The sequence below is a fragment of the Leptidea sinapis genome, chromosome 16, assembly GCF_905404315.1.
Source record: "Leptidea sinapis chromosome 16, ilLepSina1.1, whole genome shotgun sequence".
Classification (NCBI taxonomy): Eukaryota; Metazoa; Arthropoda; class Insecta; order Lepidoptera; family Pieridae; genus Leptidea; species Leptidea sinapis.
Genome location: NC_066280.1, coordinates 11,643,020 through 11,666,148, shown reverse-complemented (window position 1 = coordinate 11,666,148; position 23,129 = coordinate 11,643,020). Strand labels below are relative to the sequence as shown.

Below are 23,129 nucleotides of genomic sequence, written 5' to 3'. Positions count from 1 at the left end.
TACAGCGTCATACTGTGGGGCAACAGTGGACACAAACTCTTTATTTTACAGAAAAAATTTATTCGTGTGCTTGCGAATATTAAACAAAGAGAAAGCTGCAAACCTCATTTTCATAAACTAAATATTCTTACAATACCGTGCACATATATAATCGAAATATGTAAGTTTGTAAGAAAACACCCAAATGTATACACTAAAATCATAGACGTGCCCCGCGCCGGCACAACACACCTCGCTATAAAAATATTCTTTTGCAAACTAAATCTAAATTAACAGTTCCGGTCCCTACCCAATGTCAGTTAAAATTTATGATAAGTTACCAGAACACTTAAAAGCCGAAACTAATATTAAAAAATTCATAACCTCTTTGAAAAAGTTACTTTTGGAAAAAGTTACTATTCTATTAATGAATATTTAGAAGAAAAAAATATTTGAATGTCTGCCCCTCTCGTTCATTGCTATGCCTTATTACGAGGTGCATGTGATAATTATTTAGTAACTACTTAAGTCACATGTAACGCAATTTCATTAAATAAATAAATAAACTCGTTAAACCAATTGTAAATAGTGTCAAGAGATGGGGTTTCATTAAGAAATGCTAATCGCAGCCTATCATAGCTTTGTTGTTGAGTAAGCCCACAACGAAAGTCATAATAAATCATGGACCGAATATTATCTCGCGTTTTTAGATTTGCTGCCAATTCACAAAAGCAAATGAGTTACCAAAGATCTCTAAAATTGAAATTCAAAAAATGTTTTAATTAGCAATGTTTCTAACTGGCCAGTTCTATACATTTTCAGTGTTACCCACGTATTATATTCTATATTTTATAATTCAGTTCATTGTCAATTCGCACATTTATTAATTTTCTCTCATTAATAAAATAATTTTTAATAAGAAATTGAAGGTTATATTTTATTAGCACATATAAATATGACGTTGTTATTGAATATTAACAAACATGGCTGTATGGGCTCGAACCATTAGGATAGGCAAAGGCCTATCCTAATAATGGAAACGTAAAACAAAAACTAAGAACAAATTAACGAATATCAGAAAATTTCTAAAAACTTATATATTATTTATTGCAATAGTAGTAATAAATAAACAATGAAAACACTTGGAGATTTTTAAAAAATATTACTGAGTAATTTAAAATATTTTTTAAAACCATTAAATTAAAACGGCTTATAAAATTCTATCAATTGACTTTTGAACTGAGCGTTACTTCCGTCAGAAAACAATTCTGAGTTACCCCCAAGTCGCACCTAAAGAAGTTTTACTTCAAAAACTTACATTTACATTTTTATTGTTAGTAAGGATGAGTAATATTAAAGTCAATGCTGACGAAGTAGCGGGCTCAGATAATGTGGGTTTATAGTCCGAGACCAAAGAAAGAGTGAAAGACAAAGACTCTACAGTTTCTGGAGAAGGTTTGTTGATGTACTCAGAGGTCGACTCGGTTATCTGTACATGTCCTTTGTTAAATGTGCTGTACTTTCGCGAAAGATACGTTTCGAGGATCTTTCGACAACAACTAAATCTATCTAAATATAGAAAAATGAATTGCTATTCGTTAGTCTCGCTAAAACTCGAGAACAGCTGGACCGATTTGGCTAATTTTTGTCATGAATTATTCGTGGAAGTCCAGAGAAGGTTGAAAGGTGAATAAATATGAAAATGCTCGGAATGAAATAAAAACAACAATTTTGTTTTTTCCTTTGATGTGTCCCCTGTCGTTCAGATATCAAATTGAAAGTATAGTTTAAAATGAATAACTAATTAGAATTTTATATCTTTCTAACTTGCTCAGGAGGTAAAATATAAACTTAATTTTTGCAAACTATAGTAGGTTGATTAACTACAGTTGATAACTATCTATCAGATTATTTTTATGTAGATTAATAAATCTTAAGTTATGTCACTAATAATTTTTTTTTAACCTAACCATAATTGACATATTTGAACATAAACATATTTGACATTTGACAATCAATATGTCGATCCATCCTCTATAGTCTATACCTTACTTTATATGGCAATACAATGTTTTGTATTTCTAGTGCAACGTCATTCTTTTTGTATCTAAACTACTTTAACTACATATAAAACTGTAGAGTCGGTCTGCAATCACATTATTTGTGATAGATAAATGTTTTACCAGAGTTTTACGACTCACTGACATTAGTTTTACGATTTTGTAAATTTATATCTCTGCTTTTAATAACAGTGTGGACGATCGTCATGATAATAGATATAATAATATGATGAGTCGTCTTCGGGAAACCTTATTTTTCGTAATAAAATATAGTGTCTACAGACTACAATGTATAAAATATAGTATGTAAAATTTTATATTTGTTTGTGTGATTCTTAATATGTCTAATTTGACAATAATTGTTTACGTAGAATATTTTAAGCCGCATCATCTATGGTATAGAGATTATTAGCTTTGCGGATTGTAAAGCATGCAATTGCATATATGAGCTTCCTTGTGCGGTGTTTTCGGGTCGATACGACATGGGTACCTTCTAGAAAAGCGCGTACACCTTCCTTAAAGGCCGGCAACGCTCTTGTGATTCCTCTGGTGTTGCAGGAGAGTGTGGGCGGCGGGATCACTTAACACCAGGTGACCCGTACGCTCGTTTGTCCTCTTATTCCATAAAAAAAAAAAAAAATTAATTGGTGATACGAAACAAGTGTCTCTAAATCCATTCTACACTAATATTCTCAATAGCAATCTCTTAATTTATATCCGTTATATGATAATAATTCCAGGAATGAGGATATTGTCACCTTTGAAAGGTTCTGCCAAGATTGTAGCTTCTACTACATTGCTTATTAATTCATTTCAAGTACATTTAAAAACTGTTGGATAATCAATAGCTTCCTCTGCATCCACAACAGTATTGATTGACTTATATGTAATCGCATAGCTTTTAATCTTAAAATCTTAGCAAAAAAAAAATTGAAGTTTTTTAGTACCTATGTTAGAAACTTCGATTATTTCACGCTATTTAAATACAGGTTCTGGTTCATAATAATAGAAAAAAAAAACACTTTAATAGAAGCTACCAGTGGGAGGCTCCTTTGCATAGGATGTCGGCTACATTATGGGTACCACAACGGCGCCTATTTCTGCCGTGAAGCAGTAATGTGTATACATTACTTTGTTTCGGTCTGAAGGGCGCCGAAGATTAAAATCTTATGTCTCAAAGTGACGAGCGCAATTATAGTGCCGCTCAGAATTTTTGGGTGTTTCAAGAATCCTGAGTGGCAGTGCATTGTAATGGGCAGGTCGTATCAATAACGTCCTGCTCGTCTCGTCCCTTATTTTCATTAAAAAAAGAACCTAGCAGTTACAGAGAGTGGATGGATCAATATGCTTGCTATCCTCATTCGCAATTGAAAAGCACTACAATAAGTAATATAACAAAGACCTAATAGCTCTAAAGAATCTTTACAAGTAGTTGGAAAAATGCAACGTGATCATAATACTGCGTAAGACGTAGTTTCTACCAATCTTATCATAGTGTTGCAAATCTTCATTTTTGTGAAAAAGTAGTGAAGAATTTAGCAAGAGTGTATCAACAGATTGTCTTTGTGACGTGAAAATGTGTTTTGAAACCTTTTAGCAATACGTTTTTTCAAAATGTATGTAAATGCCAGCAAGGCTCTGCACCTGAAGTCAAAGTTTGGAACTTAAAAGCTAAAGATCAGGGGCGTGCATATTATATATTCAAATTAGGCAGTGCCTACCTCATTAGGTATACCTTCTCGTCCCAAATACCACAGTGTCTGATGACTTACGGTACGCAGACGTGGTCGCTAACTATGGGCCTTTTGAGAAACCTCATGGTCGCTCAGAGGGCAATGGAGGGGGCCCACTGCCACTTCAGTTTCAGTAACCAATAAGTCGAAATATCATAGTTCGACGGACGGATGGCCGTTGGGGCAGTAAAGTGCTAGAATGGCGACCACGTACCGGAAGACGCAGTGTTGGTAGGCCCCTCACAAGACGGACCGACGATCTGGTTCGTCGTGGAAATCTTTGGGGAAGGCCTTTTTCCAGCAGTGTACGTCTTCCGGCCGATGATGACCTCGTTATAAACCTAAATAAATATAGCACTAGTGTTAAAGTTAATTTAGTTTAAGTTGGTTCCGTTATTTTATAACCAAACTTCTATTGAACATCGACTCATAAAATATAGCGCTTATTTACGCTATCATATCCTCCTCCCTGCGTCGTAATCCTCAGTACTGAGGGTCGTGACCACCCCTCTGTATCACTTTCTCACGTATGATCGCTCTCCATCTATTCCTGTCTCTGGCGGTGTGAAAGGCATTGTGAACCGTAGGTCGAGGGCGGAGCGGATCTTGTCGGTCCATCGTGTTGGACTGCGTCCACGAGGCCTCTTCCCATCTATTTTGCCGACCACAATTAGCCTCTCAAGGTTTCCATCGTCCTTACTTGCGACGCTATCATATACCAGATACCTACGGTAAGAAATCTTTGCATATTCTAAAGCTCAACTACAAGGCACTGTGGATCTAACTAGTAGATCCACAGTGCCTACCTTGGTAGAAAACCAATTCACGCTCCTGCTAAAGATTAACCCATATCTAGCCCAGATCTGAATGCCTTGGACTACATATTTACGATCGGTCTTAGAAGACATGACCTGCTCTAAACGAAGCGCTGACATCGACTCGTCCAAGAAATTCGTACATCAAGCAGTGACGAAATTTCGAACAACATTGTTTTTAATTAAAGCTGATTGTACTTCAATAAATACAAGTATCTTTTGTTAAAATTATATTATGCCATAAAAAAAAGTATTCTAACAGAACTTTTGGTCAACCTAGTGTCATAAGCGTCGATATATATTTCTGTATTAAGGCGAAGAGTAAGCAGAAAACACGCAAACAAGGTGTTTTTAGACAAGTTTTGTGGTGAAAATATAGCATTTGGAGCTATAAACACTACTTTATCCTGTTACACATACCCTTAAGTCTTACTTGTAGGTTGCTAATGTTTGCTGTTAGTTAAACTTAACACTCCAGAGCTATTATGAATTACCAGTTTTGTTTGCAGATAAACAAGTTTTTTTTTCGGCATGATGCATTTGTTTAGTATACTGCTCTCATAAAAGTTGTTCTTATAGCTTTTACTTTTTTGTGTTGGTACATTTATTAAGATAAGTAATCAATAATGAGGATTGTAAGCAATTAAACTGTTTGCGCCTGTTAAAATATTAAATTTTCGACTCAAGAATTTTGAAAATAATGGCTTTGTTACATAGGAGCCGTGAACTCATATCGCTCAAGGTCGCCGGCATTTAGTGTCGCCTTAAATTATGTATTTATTCCCATGGTAGCCACTGTAAAGACTGTGTACCATGTCATCGATTGGTTGAATAAAGATTTATTGGTTGGTTGGTGATGTGACTCCAGCCCAAAACATAAGTAAGTTTAAGCAGCTGTTCGTATTATCCCTTGTACTTTCTTTGCTCCACGAGGGTTAGTTGGAGCTGTTCCTCAGTTTGGCGGGCATTGTTTCCTCTGATCATCATTTTTATAACAATGTAACAAATACACAATAACATTTGTTTATACATAAACTAGTCTTAATAGTATATTTTACTTAAATTGAACAAATGTTTACACTAGATTTAATGCTTTAACAATTTAATTTAATAAAATTTATTGCGAGACGTTCAATTTCGAACTATATCTAAGGCAAGGGTTACTATGGATGCGAGTTCTGACAAAAATTTGTTCTGACGAGTTCTGACGGATTCGTCAGAAGAAACAAACGCCTGGTATCCAATGACAGTGTTTACACTGGCAACGACGAACGCGTCAGAACATGCACGACGTCGTCAGAACCACTCGAGCGTTCAAACGAGTTTGATTTTTTCGCACGACCTGTGTCTGCGAATTTCAAGTGATTTGGTTTCCACCATGGATAACGATAAATTGATCAGTCTCGTGTACGAGAACAGATGCTTGTGGGATATGAGAGACAAAAATTATCACAACAGATATATTTCTCGGCAAAAGTGGGAGAAAGTTGCTACAGAACTCAACACTACATTTTGAACTATCCTTTGTCGTCTCTTATAGAAAATAACTCGTTGACATGCTCTGTCTTTCCACCATTTAACAATAATAATTTAAAAAATGGACTTTCAAGAAAATCAAATTCATCAAATTCGTCCATCTTCGCTGGACGGCAGAAACGAACTGACTATCAGAATAACAGAAAACGCGCACAGTGTAAACGCCTTGTTCTGACGAGGAATTTCGGACGTACTCGTCAGAACAAATTTTCGTCAGAACTCGCATCCATAGTAACCCTAGCTTTAGGGTTGCCACAGCAAAAAAAATGGCTCGTTCAACGCTATAAACAAGCTCAAGTCGTTAAACTTTACGATGGTTTAACATGGTCTACAGAATGGCTCCATATAATGCAACGTCATCTCGTTATTATTTACATTGATATTTAATATTGCTATTAAAGTTAATTACCACTATGCCAAAATATCTGATAACAGGTTTTATTACACATACTTAGGATTATTATCACCTGTTATCACCATTTAGATTTGTCACGTGCGTCGAGTCAAATATTAAACATTGAAAATTTCACTCAGACCTATATACAATACCTTCACGGAAAATGTCTTCTAAAGGAAAGGGGTTTTATTTCGAAATGAAACATTTATTTTGAAAAATAAAAAAAAAACTACGTTTGTAAAAACCGAAACAAAACTGAAAAGTATCAAATAACTAAAAATTTAATTTAATACACCTCTTAAGCAAGCCTTTACCTTTAATATTAATAAAATACTATTATTTATAAGTGCTACCTATTGATGGGTTTTAAGTCAGTGCCAAGCCCTAAACAAAATAAAACTTAATATTATAAACAGCTTACTTACTGTAATTATTTAGGATGTCTGGCCACGCGTGTCTGTACGCTTGGGTTGTTTTGTTCTAGACGAAGCTATCCCGCTCCAAGTCACGCATGGCGAGTGTAGGTACCTTTATTACATTTGGCTTGGCACCAAAAATTACGTAAATCAGATCATAAATCTCAGAGTAATCGGTGTACATATACAAAAACAAAATACCGAATTGATAACCGCCTCCTTTTTGAAGTCGGTTAAAAAGTATATGCCGACAAATATTTAATAATATTTCATAAAAATCAGTACTTAATTATGGTTTGCCGGAAAAATGTATTGGCCAGTTACAATTTATATACTTACTAACTAGCTGATGCCCGCGATTTCGTCCGCGTCCGCGATAAAGGATTTTTAAAAATAATAAATAAGTTTGCAATTGAAGATTATCTCATGTTCTATTCCAGTTCCGGTTCTTGTTTTCGCTTCCATTCCCAAAATATTATATGAATCTTATTTTGAGGAAGAATGCTGTGGCAAACTAAACGTAATAAAATACTACTATTGGTATAGTTATTAAAGCTCATCGATGTGTACTTATTTTATTACAAATCCCACGGGAGCCATGAATTTTTCCGGGATACAATGTAGCCTATGTCCTTTCCTAAGCTCTAGTGTATCGCTGTAGCAAATTTCATCAAATTCGGTTCAGTAGCTCCGGTGTAAAAGCGTAACAAATAAACTTATATTACACATTTATAATATTTTTTATAATTTATGCCAGGTACGATGTTAAAGTTTGCGTCGATGGTATGCTACGACCACTGATTATTTTCATAGAAAAGCACAAATTTTCCATACAGTATTTTTCCACGATATTGGGACAATATTCTTTTCCATTCGAAAAAGGATTTAATAGAAGAATTGGAACGAGTGAATTAATTATCAAAATAATAGTAGAAAAAGTAACACAAAGTAGAATTGTTTGCTGATGACACTTCACTAATATTCAAAATGAAAAGAAGCCAAGTTTAAATGACGCTGTAAACAATGCCCTGTCTGACATCGTGTACTGATTAAAGGCCAATGAACTATTGTTAAATGGACATAACCTTACCTAACATTACCGCGCCAAATGTCAAAAATGTAGATGTTAATGTTTCGTTAAGCGGAGAGGTGGTAAAACCAGTGGAATCTGCTATATTTCTTGGCATTAATCTTGATTCCAAATTGCAATGGGGCCTCCATATTGATGGATTGGCAAATAGACTTAGTTCTGCAGCAAATGTAGTTAAAAATTAGACAATTTACTAACATAGAAACGGCGTGACTAGTTTAATTTAGTTATTTTCACAGTATTATATCGTATGGTGAATTGTTATGGGGCAGTGCGGCCGATATTAATACCATCTTTGTGCTGCAAAAGAGGGCTATTCGCGCTACTTACAACCTAGGTCCTAGAGAATCATCACAAGATAAATTTAAAGAAATAAACATTTTGACTGTTGCTTCTCAATATATCCTTGAAAATATTCTTTATGTTCTTAAGCACAACAACGAATTTGCTAGAAGCTGCGACAATCATAATGTTAATTAAATTACAATGCAAACTTCCACCAAAAATTGGTTTGAACGAGATCTAGTACCTAAGTAGTTTCTTTAATAGGTCACAAATCGTTAGAACGAACTACAAGTACAACTTTTATATAATGTTACTAGCTGCTACGAAACCCTTCATGGGCGAGTCCGTTCATACTTGGCCGTTTTTTTAAATATCTTTTTGTAAAAAAATCACAAATAACATGAACACCTAACTTATGTTATGAATTAATTAATGAGATTTATGAATAAATTTAAATTCTGACTTACCTATTTGAAAATAAATTATAATTAATTAACAGGAAGATTGAAATAAAATTATGTTATTATTATGATTTAATAAATCAGAAGTGATTTTTATCGAACTCGCGATACATTGTGCAATTGGAAGCCAATTATATTGCTGGTCTTGTCTTGCCAACGAAATATGCCACGTTTACTGCGTCACTTAGGCTAGGATTTTTTATCAAAAAAAGAAAACAAAAAGGTGGACTTGGATTTCCCCAAACGGACTGCACAAGAATGTAATTGATTTCATCATGTCTAACAATACGAACATTTTTCAAGATGTATCAATCGTACATAGCTTAAATGTTCACTCCGATCATTAAATGGTTCATGCTAAGTTAACAAGCACACCTATAAAAAGAGGCAGAAGATTCAATAATAAGAAGATTTAACAAGATAATGGAGCCATAGTTTGTACCAGAAACAGCGAACACCTTTTAAATAATTTACATAAATTAAAAGAAAATACTGAAATCATAAATATGCCAATTCAGGCTAAATACGAACAATTTATTAATCTATAGAAAACAGAAACTAGTAAAGTAAATGCTAAGAGCAAAAAAGCAATGTCTGTTGAAACACAACGTCTTCTACAAAAAAGAAAAGAGCTATTACAAAATAATCAGAAGAATAGTAACCGTTTCAAAATATCAGAATTCAGTTAAAAAATAAATGTTAGTAGTAGAAAAGACAAGAAAAATAAGAGGCTAAGTACATTAAAGAAACACATTGAGAGAACTGGTGGAATCAAAAAGGCTTTTAAAGAACTAAATCACAAAAAGGATTGGGTGCTAAGGGTAAAAAAGGATGGAAACTATACAAATAAAAGGTCAGAAATTCTCAAACTAGCCACTAATTATTTTCAAAACTTATACCAAAGAACAAACTCCCAAGAAGTGAAAGATGTAAGTAACGGAATAGACTCTGAACCTATACCCAAAATACTAGAGGCTGAAACAATAAGAGCAATTAATAGTCAAAAAAGAGATAAAGCACCCGGGAATGATCAAGTAACAAATGATATACTTAAATCTACTATATCGGTAAGTGCTCCTATATTAACGAACTTATTTAATGAAATTATAGAGACTGGAATAATTACCAAAAACTGGGTGAAATCAACAATAATATTGCTAGATAAGAAGGGAGATAAAGGTGGAATAGGGAACTATAGACCAATTAACTTGATGTCTAACATATATAAAGTTTTTTCAAAAAGAATTCTATTCAGAATTACCTCTACACTTGACCAAAATCATCCGAAAGAGCAGGCAGGCTTCAGAAGCAAGTATTCAACCGTAGATCAGATCCAAGTTCTGAGACAAGTTTTACAAAAATGTAAAGAATAGAACAAGACATACTATCTGGGATTTGTAGATTATAATAAAGCGTTTGACTCCTTGGAGCACGGATATATCTGGCAAGCACTACATAGACAGGGAATACAAGAGAAGTATATACAAAAAAATTAAAAATGTTTATTCAAAAAGTACAGCCCAAGTTAGGCTCGAAACAATTGGTGAAAAGTTTCCTATAGAGAGAGGCGTCCGCCAGGGTGACCCAATTTCACCGAAGTTGTTTTCAGCGGCCCTAGAAATGATCTTCAGAAACCTAGAATGGGATATGAATGGAATCAACATCAATGGAGAAAAGCTTCGTTCGTTTCGCAGATGATTTAATCTTATTTTCTGAATGTCCAAAAACTCTCGAACAAATGTTACAACAACTGTCAGATCAAAGTGCCATTGCAGGACTTTCGATGAATACAACTAAAACAAAAATTTTGACCAATGGTTCGCAAACCTATAATATCACAGTAAATACGAAAAAAATAGAATATGTAAAGGAGTATATTTATCTAGGTCAGCTTATAGCCGCAACTGACACCATGCCTAAAGAAATTGACAAAAGGATAGCCAACTCCTGGAAAAGATTTTGGTCCCTTAGCTAGATTATGAAAAATGCAGATATGCCAATTAAAGAAAAAAGAAAAGTATATAATACCTGCATTTTGCCAGAAAAGTTGTTGAAAAACATCTAAATCTGCCAAAACGGAATCGAAAGAAGTGTTATTGGAATCAAAAGAAGAGATAAAATAAAACTAACAAAAATTAAGAGGACAACTAAATTCAAAGATGTGAAAACTGTGTGCAAAACATTAAAGTGGAAAAGGGCGGGACATATGTTGCGAGACAAAAGCGAAAAACTGACAAAAATCATAACAGATACCACATCCACGAGAATGCAAAAGAAGCAAAGGGCGACAAATAAAACGATGGGAGGATGACCTTAAGAGAGTGGCTGGCCCAGAATGGATGAGAATGGCGAGAGAGAAAGATGGAAGTCTTTGGAGGAGGCCTATGTCGAGGGACAAGCTGTTACAAAATCGTAAGTAATTAGTCAGTTAAGGATATATATTTTAAAATATGTTATTATTAGTAACAGCATTATAGGCTTATTTTTTTTATTTTTTTTTATTAGGCTAGGATCTATAGAGCGTCCTTATACTATGCTTAGACTTTACTTAAGTAAAACTAAGCCGAGTGTAAGCATAGCATAATCTTTGATTTCGTTTTTAAAGTCATTTTACAGCTGAAATTATGCTTTGGTTAAGCTAACACAGCCAATGCAAAAGTCAAGTCGCGTTCTCACACTCAGATAAGTTTTACGTAAGTAAAGTCAGAGAAAACTCTAAGTACGCTTTATATATATCAGCCTTAAGGCTGGCTACCGAGCTAGGTTACATCTCTCGCACAGGATTGCCATAGTTTTAAATCAGAATTAGAATCATTTTTAATTTATTACAAAAATAATTATTTTTTTTACAAAATTAACAACAGTATCTTATGCTTACTTTTATGAAGATTTTTTTTCGCACTGTTTATAAATATATATACATATATATATTGTAATGTTCCACGTTTGCTCACGAGTGGAATAACTAATCTTTACTATGTAGTACTACACCCGGGGACGTCCGCACGCAACCGATAGCCGATTAGAACTGCCTTCCGTTTTTTTATAATCCTCGCCTCGAAACGAAGCCCATATGTCGGACTCATGTGTCCTCGTAAGCGGACGCCCCCTACCGACTAAAAGCCTCCTATATGCTGTCAGCCCTGAAGGCTTTTACAGCGACATAGGACGTGGGCCGTGGAGGCCACAAAGACTACGCAACAACAGTCGCGGGGCGTCTCCTAAGGAGACTCGAACCTCGGACCGGCTGTATGCTTGTGGGAAGGAGAGAGAATGATCTTCATTCTCTCTGCCTGCTGCCTTCCGCTATACGGTACATTACTTATATAGCACTCAACATCATATGGTTAATGTCACTGTCGATGTCATGACAGTGACAATGATTATTAACACATACTCAGTTCAGACTAGATGTCAATACACTACATAGATAATGAAAAAATTAATTTTCTTCTTATATTCTGTAGATATATAATTATTTTTTGCAAAAAATTCAATCTTTACATAAACCGTCAAGATATGATTTCAACTATGCGCTATTTTCGCGATTTCTTGGGATAGCAACCTTAATCTTGTTATCTAAGATCATAATGGTTACCTAAAGATAGAAATCGCTTTAAAACAATTATCTTTTGTAGTGTCAGATTAAGCGGTAAGTTATGAGATTATATTACCGCAATGTCTGCAGTTACAATATATCAAAGGAATAAAATTTAATCTTCTAACCACGTTGGTGTTCTCGTGTTATTTCAAATTAAATCGGTAATGAGTTTTCTCGCGCCACCCTCTCAACATAAATATTCCAAGCCGTTACAAATGCTGGCTTTTACGAAATTCATTTTCAAAAAATTGGTAATTTTTCTTTCTACAAAAAATCGTTAAACATAGTGAACTACATTGAAGATTAATTATTGATTTAGATTTTCTCAATAATCTTTTCAAACTGACACAGCTTAGAGATACCACGGTGTTTTGCAATATCCCCCTTTAGGAACTCGGGTTTTACCAGGTTTGTTTCCCGTTACTAGGAACATTACCCTCTAAGCTATTTCTTAAAGAGGGAGTATATTAATAATAATATTATTATTTAATAATAATATAATTGAAAATGCAAGTGCGAGAACATTTGATTATCCATAAGAGAAAAATTTCACCCAGCACCCATATTAACGTTAATACATCCAAAATATTTTTGTACAAGAGGCTGAGAGATCTCAATTGAAGCAAAGAACACATTGGTGAATCTAGGAGTTTCTAAGTTTTCAAATAATAAATTATCTACTAAACTACTTAGCTCAAAAACTGACTGAAAATGCTCTCTAAATAGTCCATTAAACCGCTGTACATACCATGTAATGCATAGTATCTGATAACTGGCCTTTAGACTTTATTTAACCAATATATATTATGTCCAGAAAAAAATAAGATTTGATTAAATTGTCTGTTCACAAAATAATATGTATTCGTTTAAACATTCTTTCTCAATAGCGATAGCACGTTTTTTTCAGTATTTTGGAACTTTCATGATCCAATGGATTACTTTTAGAAAGGTGACGCGCTTTTTTTGAAGGTACCCAAGTCGAATCATCATTGAAGAACCCAACAAGGAAGCTCCTTACAAGCTTGGTTGTATGGAGTACGTGTGAGAAAGTTCCTTGAAAATCACAATGTCCTCTACATTGTCTCACTCTACAACGGAACACCTCCAGATGGTGGGCATAGAAACCTAATTTGTGGAGTGTGAAGGTGGAGTTAGGCGGCAGGATTTTATGCGGTAGAAGACACACAACGAAGCGAAGTCTCTACGTAATGCTAGGTGATCTAAGCGTTCACAGGACACCTAACCCCGACGATTCGAACAGATCTGCGTTGCACGAGGTCAAATGGTTCGAGCTGATATTGGGGTGCGCCAGAGCAGAGATGACGGAATTACTTCATATGAGTGCAAACCTTCACTTTGAAGAGCGCAAGAGTGTGGGTCGGCTTGAAGTATTGCCGTGCTCTATTAATGACGCCCAGGTTGTTTGAAGCCAATTTGGCTTCGTCTTCTAGATTCGAGATTTCGAGACCCAGTATTAATACTAGTAGAAGTTTCTTTTCTTACCGCACTGGTCGACAATTTCCCGAGAGAGGCCTGTTTTAACATGGCAACTATTAATATCATAACAATATAATGTAGAAATGTAAAATAAACTAATTTGATACGAATATTATGTTGTTTTAAGCTTTTAAATAAGTACTATGTCAAGTAGAAGTTATTCAACAAATATTTAAAATGCGGATCATAGTTCAGAACTAATGGAGTAAACCTACTTGCTCTTCGTCCTTCCTTCCTTCGTCTTCGAAGATACGTCCATTTCCTGTTCAAGCATGCATATGATTTTTTTAGAATAAAGTGTCACGTTTTTTTTTAGAATGTCTTTTATGTGTTTTTTTTTGTAATAAAACAAAGTTTCTCGACATTTTACTTTATTTTAAATACTCCTGAGTCACTGTGTACTATTAGAGTTACTGTGTACTACAGTAGTGAGTCAGTGTGTACACTTAGTGGTACACAGTGACCCAATTCCCATTTATTTGTTTTAGGTCCCTAGTTTCATTTATGAAGTTCATAATAATGAATCATATATGCTGAATTAAAATACAATAGTGTAACTACATTGTGTGCAAATTTCAGGCCAAATATATCACAATTTCTTCATTTTTCAATCTTCTGAAAAAATCCGAGTCACTGTTGCCTCCTTGACCCTTCCCAACATTGCCAATCCCAACATGGGTCTCGGGACTGCTAGTACGCTACGAATATCTATCGGTTAGTAGGTACAGTCCACAATATAAACAGGGTTCTCTCCTTTTAATTCCGGGATACTTACTTATGTCAGGATATAACATCAATGTCTCCTGAACGTTGTTACAGCAATGTTCAACCGTTTCTAGTCCGCGCTTTGCTGTCCATTGTGGTAGAAAATGATTGAACACCTTTCATATCGTGCAAAATCATGAAGCTGAGATATAAAATTCATGGGTTCAGCTTTTTACTAAAAGCTTCCAATATCACATCTGAAAATTCCGGCCAGGACGAGTCGGGAATTGCATATTATGAACTCATTGAATTAAGAAAAATGCAGGGACATTAGTACAAGTGGCGGCCCCTGACGGCGAGAGGAAGTTTTCACAACTCTGGTTGCGAATGCTCTGGCATTTAGGCATCACGAAACGGCAGATTCTGATACCTCTAGTACTTAACTACTACAGTAGTTCAACTCGTAGCGGATAGATGGCGCTTTTTGGCAAATATATTTTAATACGTTCACAAAAGTGCATGTATTAAAATATATTTGACGGGTGAAAAATTGAAGTTGTATGTATTTTTCATGCTGAATCATATTAAAAAATAAATATTTAGGGGTGAGTGACATTTATCATTTAGGGGTATGAAAAATAGATGTTGGCCCGATTCTCAGACCTACCCGATATGCACACAAAATTTCATACAAATCGGTTTAGCCGTTTCGGAGAAGTTTAGTAACAAACTCCGGGACACGAGAAGTTTATATATAAGATAAGATAAAAGCCTACCTTCGCTAATAATGTATCTCTCGTAGTATATTCATCCATGAGTTTTGCACTAAACTGATTGTCAACCACTGTTTCTTTTTTCATTAAGGACTTTAGATAGAACTGAAATAAAATATAACTTCAACCGCTTAATTTAAAATAGTAAGAACAAAGTGTACGTACGGCGAATCCGACTATTATGCGAATGACCTAACAAAAAAACTTAGTCGCAATTTTTCTTATAAAAACTAAATGACAAATAAAATAATCGTTACGAATTAAGATGACAATCACAGAGAAAATTACTGTTAATTACGGCGTATGGACTTGCATCCCGTGCCACAAAAAAAATAAAAAAAAATACTGTAAATTACATTGGATGTAATTTCATGCGGTAAAGTTTTTTTTGTTATTAATTTTGTAATTTCCTATTTCAATATAGCCTCAGCTTATATACTATTCAAACAAAACTTGATAAGACTCCTAATGTTGAGCAAAAGTGCATCATATTATCGGCAGTATTGATCGCACTAACATCGAATCTCGTACCGCGTCCGCTTGTCGAAACAATTTTCTGTAATCTGATCAAGGACATGGAGCATTTCTTGATCTGAATTAGGAATCATGCACATAAATAAATTGTATATCATATTGAAATTGAACCTTTTGCAAGTGATATATGCTTAAGGCGAAGAGTAAGCAGAAAACACGCAAACATGGTGTTTTTAGACAAGTTCTGTGGTGAAAGTATAGCATTTCGAGCTATGAACACTACTTAATCCTGTTACACATATCCTTAAGTCTTATTTATATGTTGCTAATGCTTGCTGTTGGTTATAGTTAACACTGCCGAGCCTATTTGAACTACCACTTTTCTTTGAAGTTACTATTTTTTTGGTACTTCCCTCCGAAAAGTTATTCTTATAGCTTGTACTTTTTTGTGTAGGTTCATTTATTTAGATTAGTAGTGAATGACGAGGATTGTAAGCATATAAACTGTTTTCCACGCAAGAATTTTGAAAATATTGGCTTTGTTACATTGATGGCGGGCCGGCAGCCGTGAACTCATATCGCTCTAGGTCGCTGGCATTTAGTGTCGCCTTAAGCTATATGCTGTTACAACAAGATCCCAGAAAATGTACAAAACAAAAGTATTACAATAATCAAAATAATTTTTAAAAATTGTTTGTGTGGTATAGGTTACTATAACATAAATTAGTTTCTGAATGATACCACAGATTGGGAATTGAGGCATTCATTTTGGAATGATATATATAATCTGAATCTCGGAAACAGCTCCAACGATTTTCATAAAATTAAGTATGCAGGGGATTTCGGGGGTGATAAATCGATCTAGCTAGGTTTCAATTTAAAAAAAATGGTTTTATCCATGTTTGAATGAGAAACAGCTACAATAACATTAGAATACAAAGGTAAATTTCGCCATTATATACAAGACTATTGTAGCTCAGATGGGACATTGGGTATTGAGAGCAGAAGACCCCGGTTCGAATCCAGATGTCCTATTAGTTTTTTTTTTTGTTCAAGTTTTGTACATTCTTAAAAATCCGAGCAAGGCTCGGTCGTCCGGATATTATATATATAAATGAAACGCTAAAACTCGAGAACGGCTGGACCGATTTGGCTAATTTTGGTCTTGAATTATTTGTGGAAGTCCAGGGAAGGTTTAAAAGGTGAATAGATATGAAAGTGTTCGGAATTAAATAAAAACAACAATTTTGTTTTTCCTTTGATGTGTCCCCCGTCGTCCGATATTTGTTTTGTATGGACATATTTTCTTTGAGAGAATTTATTGACGCACAGTTTGACAGTTCTGCTGTGAAACAATTTCATTACAACACAAATAAAAAACAGTATTTTATTTATTATATACAGAACAACGTCTGTCGGGTCAACTAGTTTTGAATAAAAATATTTGAATTTGACACCTTTGCTTGGCGGTTACATATATCTTCGTCAAAATATAATTGCTACGAGCATTAAATTTTCAATTATTAGTTATGTCCTGAGGCCTGGAAGTTCGCCAACAGAATATGAAATACAACTTACTGGTTCGCTGCGGTGAGACCGGTAGTATTTTATCACAACCCAATCTACTCTTCAGGGGTAAACTAGGTTGTTCAAAAACAATAATTAGATTAATTCTTTACGAAGCTGGGCGTGCAACGCAGAGCAGTTTGAATTGTCGGGAACCCAGTGCTCTGTGAACGGTGTTGCGTAGAGACGTCGCTTTATCACAGGTCGTCGGTTTGTGTACAGATGTTGCTTCATTGTGAGTCTTCTATCAGAATTTATCACGGGGAGAGTTCCGAAGAGCTGTTTCACTTGATTCCTGCCGCCGAATTCCACCTTCGCCACGCTTCGATACGCCACAAATTAGGACATCATCCCCACCATCTGGATGTGTGACCGTCCTCCACAGTGCGGTTTTCAAGGAACTTGTTAGATGTACTACAAAGCTGTGGAATGAGCTCCTTTGTGCGTACACCTAAGGTTGGCAACGCAGTAGCGTCAGTAGCGTAATCACAGTAGTGATTCCTTTGGTGTTGCAAGAGAATGTGGGTGTGTGTGATCACTTAACACCACGTGACTCGTACCCTCGTTTTTCCTTCTTTGCCTTATAAAAAAGCCTAAACATGTACCTACCACCCGGCACAAGGACCGCTATAAAATAGCTCTTAGATCGTCGACGCGAACATGGTCAAAAAGCAAGAGATGCGAAGATGCCCAGACATAACCTAGCGCTTCAAATGGGATTTAGCAATAATTTGAGTGGTTCCAACATAGCCGGCACATAGGCGACCCGTATATTTAATTGTAAGAGATATGCTAATCGAGTCATTAAGGTGTATGGCAGACGAGGAAAGGCTCGAAAGTGCCACAAGTTGAATGAATCGTTTTATTATGCTAAGTACAAATTAGTAATTTCAAAAGCTTTAGTTTTCCAGTGATCTGTTTCAAAGGATTAAGCATGATAGTTGGTCCGGCTTTTTTTTTTATAAATGGAGATATTATATGAATTTTGGTGTTGCTCAATAAGCACGTAACTTGGTCTTTGCGTTGTCTGAAATCCAAGAAATACGTATTATTATGTAAAAAAAATGTCAGCAATGTAATTCACATGTGGTAGAAGTGAAGCCTTCAAAAATTTTACCGTCAAGATGGTCAACACTTGTATAATAATTGTAAGATGTGCATTGTGCACGAACCTCTAAACTGCATATGAAGTCCTGGTACATGTTGCTAGAATGACGCATGATTTCAATTTAAAAATATAGTACAAATATAAAAGTGGATGTGACCTACTATTAAGTGAGAAACACCTGTGCCAGAAGGACACGCTCTTCCATATCAATTCAAATTAACAGTACCAAAAGCTAGGGAACACAAATTAAGTCTATACAAATATAAAATCACAAAAGAAAAATATAATGCAAACAGGATGTCTGTGTGTTGTGTGTATGTGTATGTGTGTGCGTGTGTGTTTATTTATTTTTATTTATTTATACTATTAATCATTTACAGAAAGAATCTTAAAAGCTAACATAGTCCCGCAAAACTGTTTGGACAGTTTGTCTGCAGGATCAAGTCTCTTGTAATACATTAATGCTTATTAGAACATTGATTTTATACAAGTGTAATTAACAAATATTGATAAAAATATAATAAAAAATCTAATTTTAATTTTAAGGCAGTGTTGACAATAGATATTTCTTAAGTTTAGTTTGAAATTTTCTTTTACTGGTTTCTAGTCGGTTGTCCTCCGGCAAGCTGTTTAATAGATAAGGTAGGCGTTTTTTCAGGGTTCTATCTACATATTTAGAGTGTGTCATTGTTACTTTTCGTAAAACACTACTTATTGTACTTTAAGAAGGTAAACCTAAAATTTACTTCGTGTAGTTAAATAGCTCTTCTATCTCAACATTATTCATAAATTTCAACAACGTGGTTAAACTTCTTCTACATTCCACTTTTTCAAGCGTATGATTGCGTTCCCTTGGGAGTTCATTTCTCGTGATAAAATGCTTACAATAATTACAATAATAAATCTTAATTTTAGACGTTTCTATTCATAGTCGTTCCATTCATATTACATATAATACAAATTCTATTTATTGAAAAAAATAATTGTTTGCAAAACTAAAAATAATCATTGTGAATTGAAAAAAGTATGATATACCTAATCTATATGTATAAAAATGAATCGCTGTTCGTTAGTCTCGCTAAAACTCGAGAACGGCTGGACTGATTTGGCTAATTTTGGTCTTGAATTATTTGTGGAAGTCCAGAGAAGGTTTAAAAGGTGAATAAATAGGAAAATGCTGCTATATTAAATAAAAACAACAAATTTGTTTTTCCTTTGACGTGTCCATACATAATTTCTATGAAGGTTTATTGACGCACGGTTTGACAGTTCTGCTGTGAAACAATTTCATTACGACAGCAGAGTGCATATTTTACGAAGAAATTTCTGATGTTGATATATTATTGACAAATTCAAATAAAAACATTATTTTATTTATTATATACAGAACAACGTCTGTCGGGTCAGCTAGTTATTAATAAATATTACTAAATGTTAAGAAAATATTGAAAAAAAAAAGTGGTGCACTCTCGGCAAGAAAAAGCTTTCTCACGCCTTTTCAACTGGATTGTTTTCAAACTTAATTAACAACTTAAAACTCAATTTAAACTCAATTTATTCAAAAATATAGTAGTAAGTACATCAAAATCATAAATCAAATAACATTGAAACTATCATAAATAACAATTAAGTGTTCATCTGCAATGGGTTCAACAAGACTCCAAACTTTCGTTTCAGTGAAACACTTAATTCATAAACTACTTCTTCGATGGAGCATTTTCAGTATCTCTCTGAGGAATATGTATCCTCTCAAATAGTTCGCAAACTTTATCTCTACCCAGACAATAATCATTCACGGCGCTGTCGTCGGCGTAGATCTTGTTACCTACAATCACACTGCCGACCTTATTTCCACTGAATAGAGTTGACAATTCAGCGTCACATCCGTTGCTATCCTTGTTTGAGTTGTGCATTGTTTTACACGAATTAGGGCTGCGTGAATTTATGTATGGGCTTTCATTCCGGGAACCACAAATAGCCTGTATTATTGCGTCTAAAGCGATTTGATCCTGCATCCGTCGCTGTACGGCTGTCGCTTGAACATTGGCCACAATCTCTTTGTATTTGTTTTCTAATTTGTCTATAGCAGTGTGTAGTTCTGCTTGATTTTCGTCAACTTCATTAATTGCTTGACTGCGTTGCTTCAATGCTTGAAGTTGCACACTACATTCAGCTAAATGTTTTTGTCTTTGTAAATTTGCTATTTTTGCTTCGTATATTTTTATTAGTTTTAATTTTTCTCTTTCAATTTTGATAATTTTTCTTTCTAATTCTTCTATTTTGGATGACACATGACTGTTATCATAAGCTCTTTCCGGTTTATCTAAGAGCTTGTTAATGACACACAATTGATTACTTTTTATTTCATCCAACTGATTCTTGAGGTCAGAAATTACTGCATCTTTTTTTTGAATAATGATGTTTTTTTCAGTAATTATGTCATCGTGAAATTTATTCATTTGCTCAATTTCATTAATTTTATCTATATGAAGTTGTTTTAAAGCCTGGTCGTGTTTTTGTTTCAGATCTTGTAGCTGTATTTCGAAATCAGCAGTGATTTCTTCACGAAGGGTAGTTTTTATTCCAATCATTTCTAGTTTATGCTTAGCTTCAATATCATCTATTTCATGTTTTTTCAACATATTATAACTATCGATTTGGTTTTGTAATTTTTCTAAAGAATCTAATAAAGAGTTTCTTGAATCATGAACTTCTTGTAGTTTGTTCTTAAGACATTCTAAATTAGTAACACTGTTCTTTTCCATAGAATTCGTACTTGTGGACGTATTCACCTTAACAATGCAGCTATCTTGGTATTCCTCATTTCGAATTTTAGATTCTTTCTTTAAAGCAATAAGTTCATTGTGCAATATAAGGTTTTGATTTTTAATTTCCCTCAACTTCATAATGAGATTTACTGCCCTGTGTTGATATTCAAAGTTGTCATCACTGTGAACAAATGCGTCAGCTGGGTTGACACCATAGGTACAACAGAGAGATGATTGCTTGTTAGACTTACATGCATCATATTCACTTCCAGGAATACTATCACGTGGTGTTGAACTAACTATTCTTGGAGTGCTGGTTACATCACATTCAGTTTTTATATCGTCATGTTCAGAATCAATTACAATGCATTCAACTTCACTGGATAATTCATCACTCTGTGTTTCATTGTCAAGGGGATCGAGAGATTCACTGTTTGGAGCAGTCAGAAATGGATGATCTAATACTCCTATAGCTAGTTGATAGCAAAGAGAAAATGTGTATTTATTCCTCAAATATTTTTCATCATCCTTACAATTTGACAATTTCTGAATCCAGGCGTTACATATTTCTATCACGTCCTGATCTATTAGCTGGCCTAGGTAATTGCGCATTATTTGTAAATAGCGCTTGAATTCTGTATCAAGATTAGTTCCATCATTTTCATTCATATTTTCACCAATTTTACTGAATGCTTTAAAATTTTGTTTGTCAGAATTCATTTGTTGTCATATCAATTTTATCAAGAACGAAAAAGGTATGTCAAAAAGATTTCATTATTTTCTTTTAATGAGCAGTATTATTAGGCCCTAGTTTTATTTTTGCTTCAACTTTGAAGCCAAAATTTAACCATTTTAATCACTCTTTTAATACTATAATATCATTGTTTTAATCTGAATGAATGAATGTACGCAATTAATGTATTCCATAATTGAATTATATCTTCCTTAAAGTCGCGTTGATTTTCGTAATAATCTTAAATGTTATTAGTAAATCACACAAATATCTTAATATAGTAGAATCAAAATAAGAACATTTTCAAAAAATACAATTTAAAATCGGTGTCCTTCTTGAAAATACAGTTGATTCTAAGAAGACGGCTTAAAAATTTCAAGAAAACGTGTTAAAGATTCAGATTGAATTTCCAGAAAAGCATATTTTATTCGGGCCTGAGATTCGCTTGGGTCAGGAAATTCCCCAGGGTGCTTATAATATAGCCCATATTACTAGATTTTCTAGCCTGTACTCCGATATGATATGAATATGTTTTGAATTAAAATAATATTTCTATCGTTCACTAGAAAATTCGCTTTAAAATGTAAGTAACTTCCTTATCTAGACACAAATGGTAATACAAAAATGGCTGATTAAAAGCGTTTCTGATATAGTCGAAACCAGGCTTACTCCGTAACCGGCCGAAGTTTGCTCGGGCGATACGGCCGAACTCAGACGATCGAATCAAACACTAGCAAAAGAAACAAACCGCGTACACCAATGACTTCCGCAAGTGACCGATCAACCGTTGAGTCCGAACTTGTTGGGATTCCTCGCCAGTCAGCCAGCATCTACAGTTAAAATTTTGTGTATTTATTAAAACACATTCTAAAATATTCGAAGGAATTGATAGGTTGTAATTTAATTTCTTCAAAGAGGTGGTGGTATTCACCCACTTGTTTTCTGTACATAAATATTTAATAAACCCTGACACGCTGATGCATTAAATTGCGGTATGAATTTTCTAAAAGATACATTTCTTTGAATTCCTCCTTTTGAAAAACGCGACTTCACTCTATGGTGTGTTTCTCCTACCGCATTTATCACGGGGAGTTTTCCGAAGAGCTGTTTAACCTGATTCCTGCCGCCGAAT

The 23,129-nt window shown here is 34.5% G+C and overlaps 1 protein-coding gene across 1 annotated transcript; it reads right to left on the bottom strand.

The window, feature by feature from the left end:
* Positions 1 to 20,047: 20,047 nt before the first annotated feature.
* Positions 20,048 to 21,992, bottom strand: LOC126968686 (centrosomal protein of 112 kDa-like). The gene has a single exon (XM_050813738.1). It carries the CDS (start codon positions 21,982 to 21,984, stop codon positions 20,194 to 20,196), a length of 1,791 nt encoding a protein of 596 aa, XP_050669695.1. The 5' UTR covers positions 21,985 to 21,992; the 3' UTR covers positions 20,048 to 20,193.
* Positions 21,993 to 23,129: the final 1,137 nt, after the last annotated feature.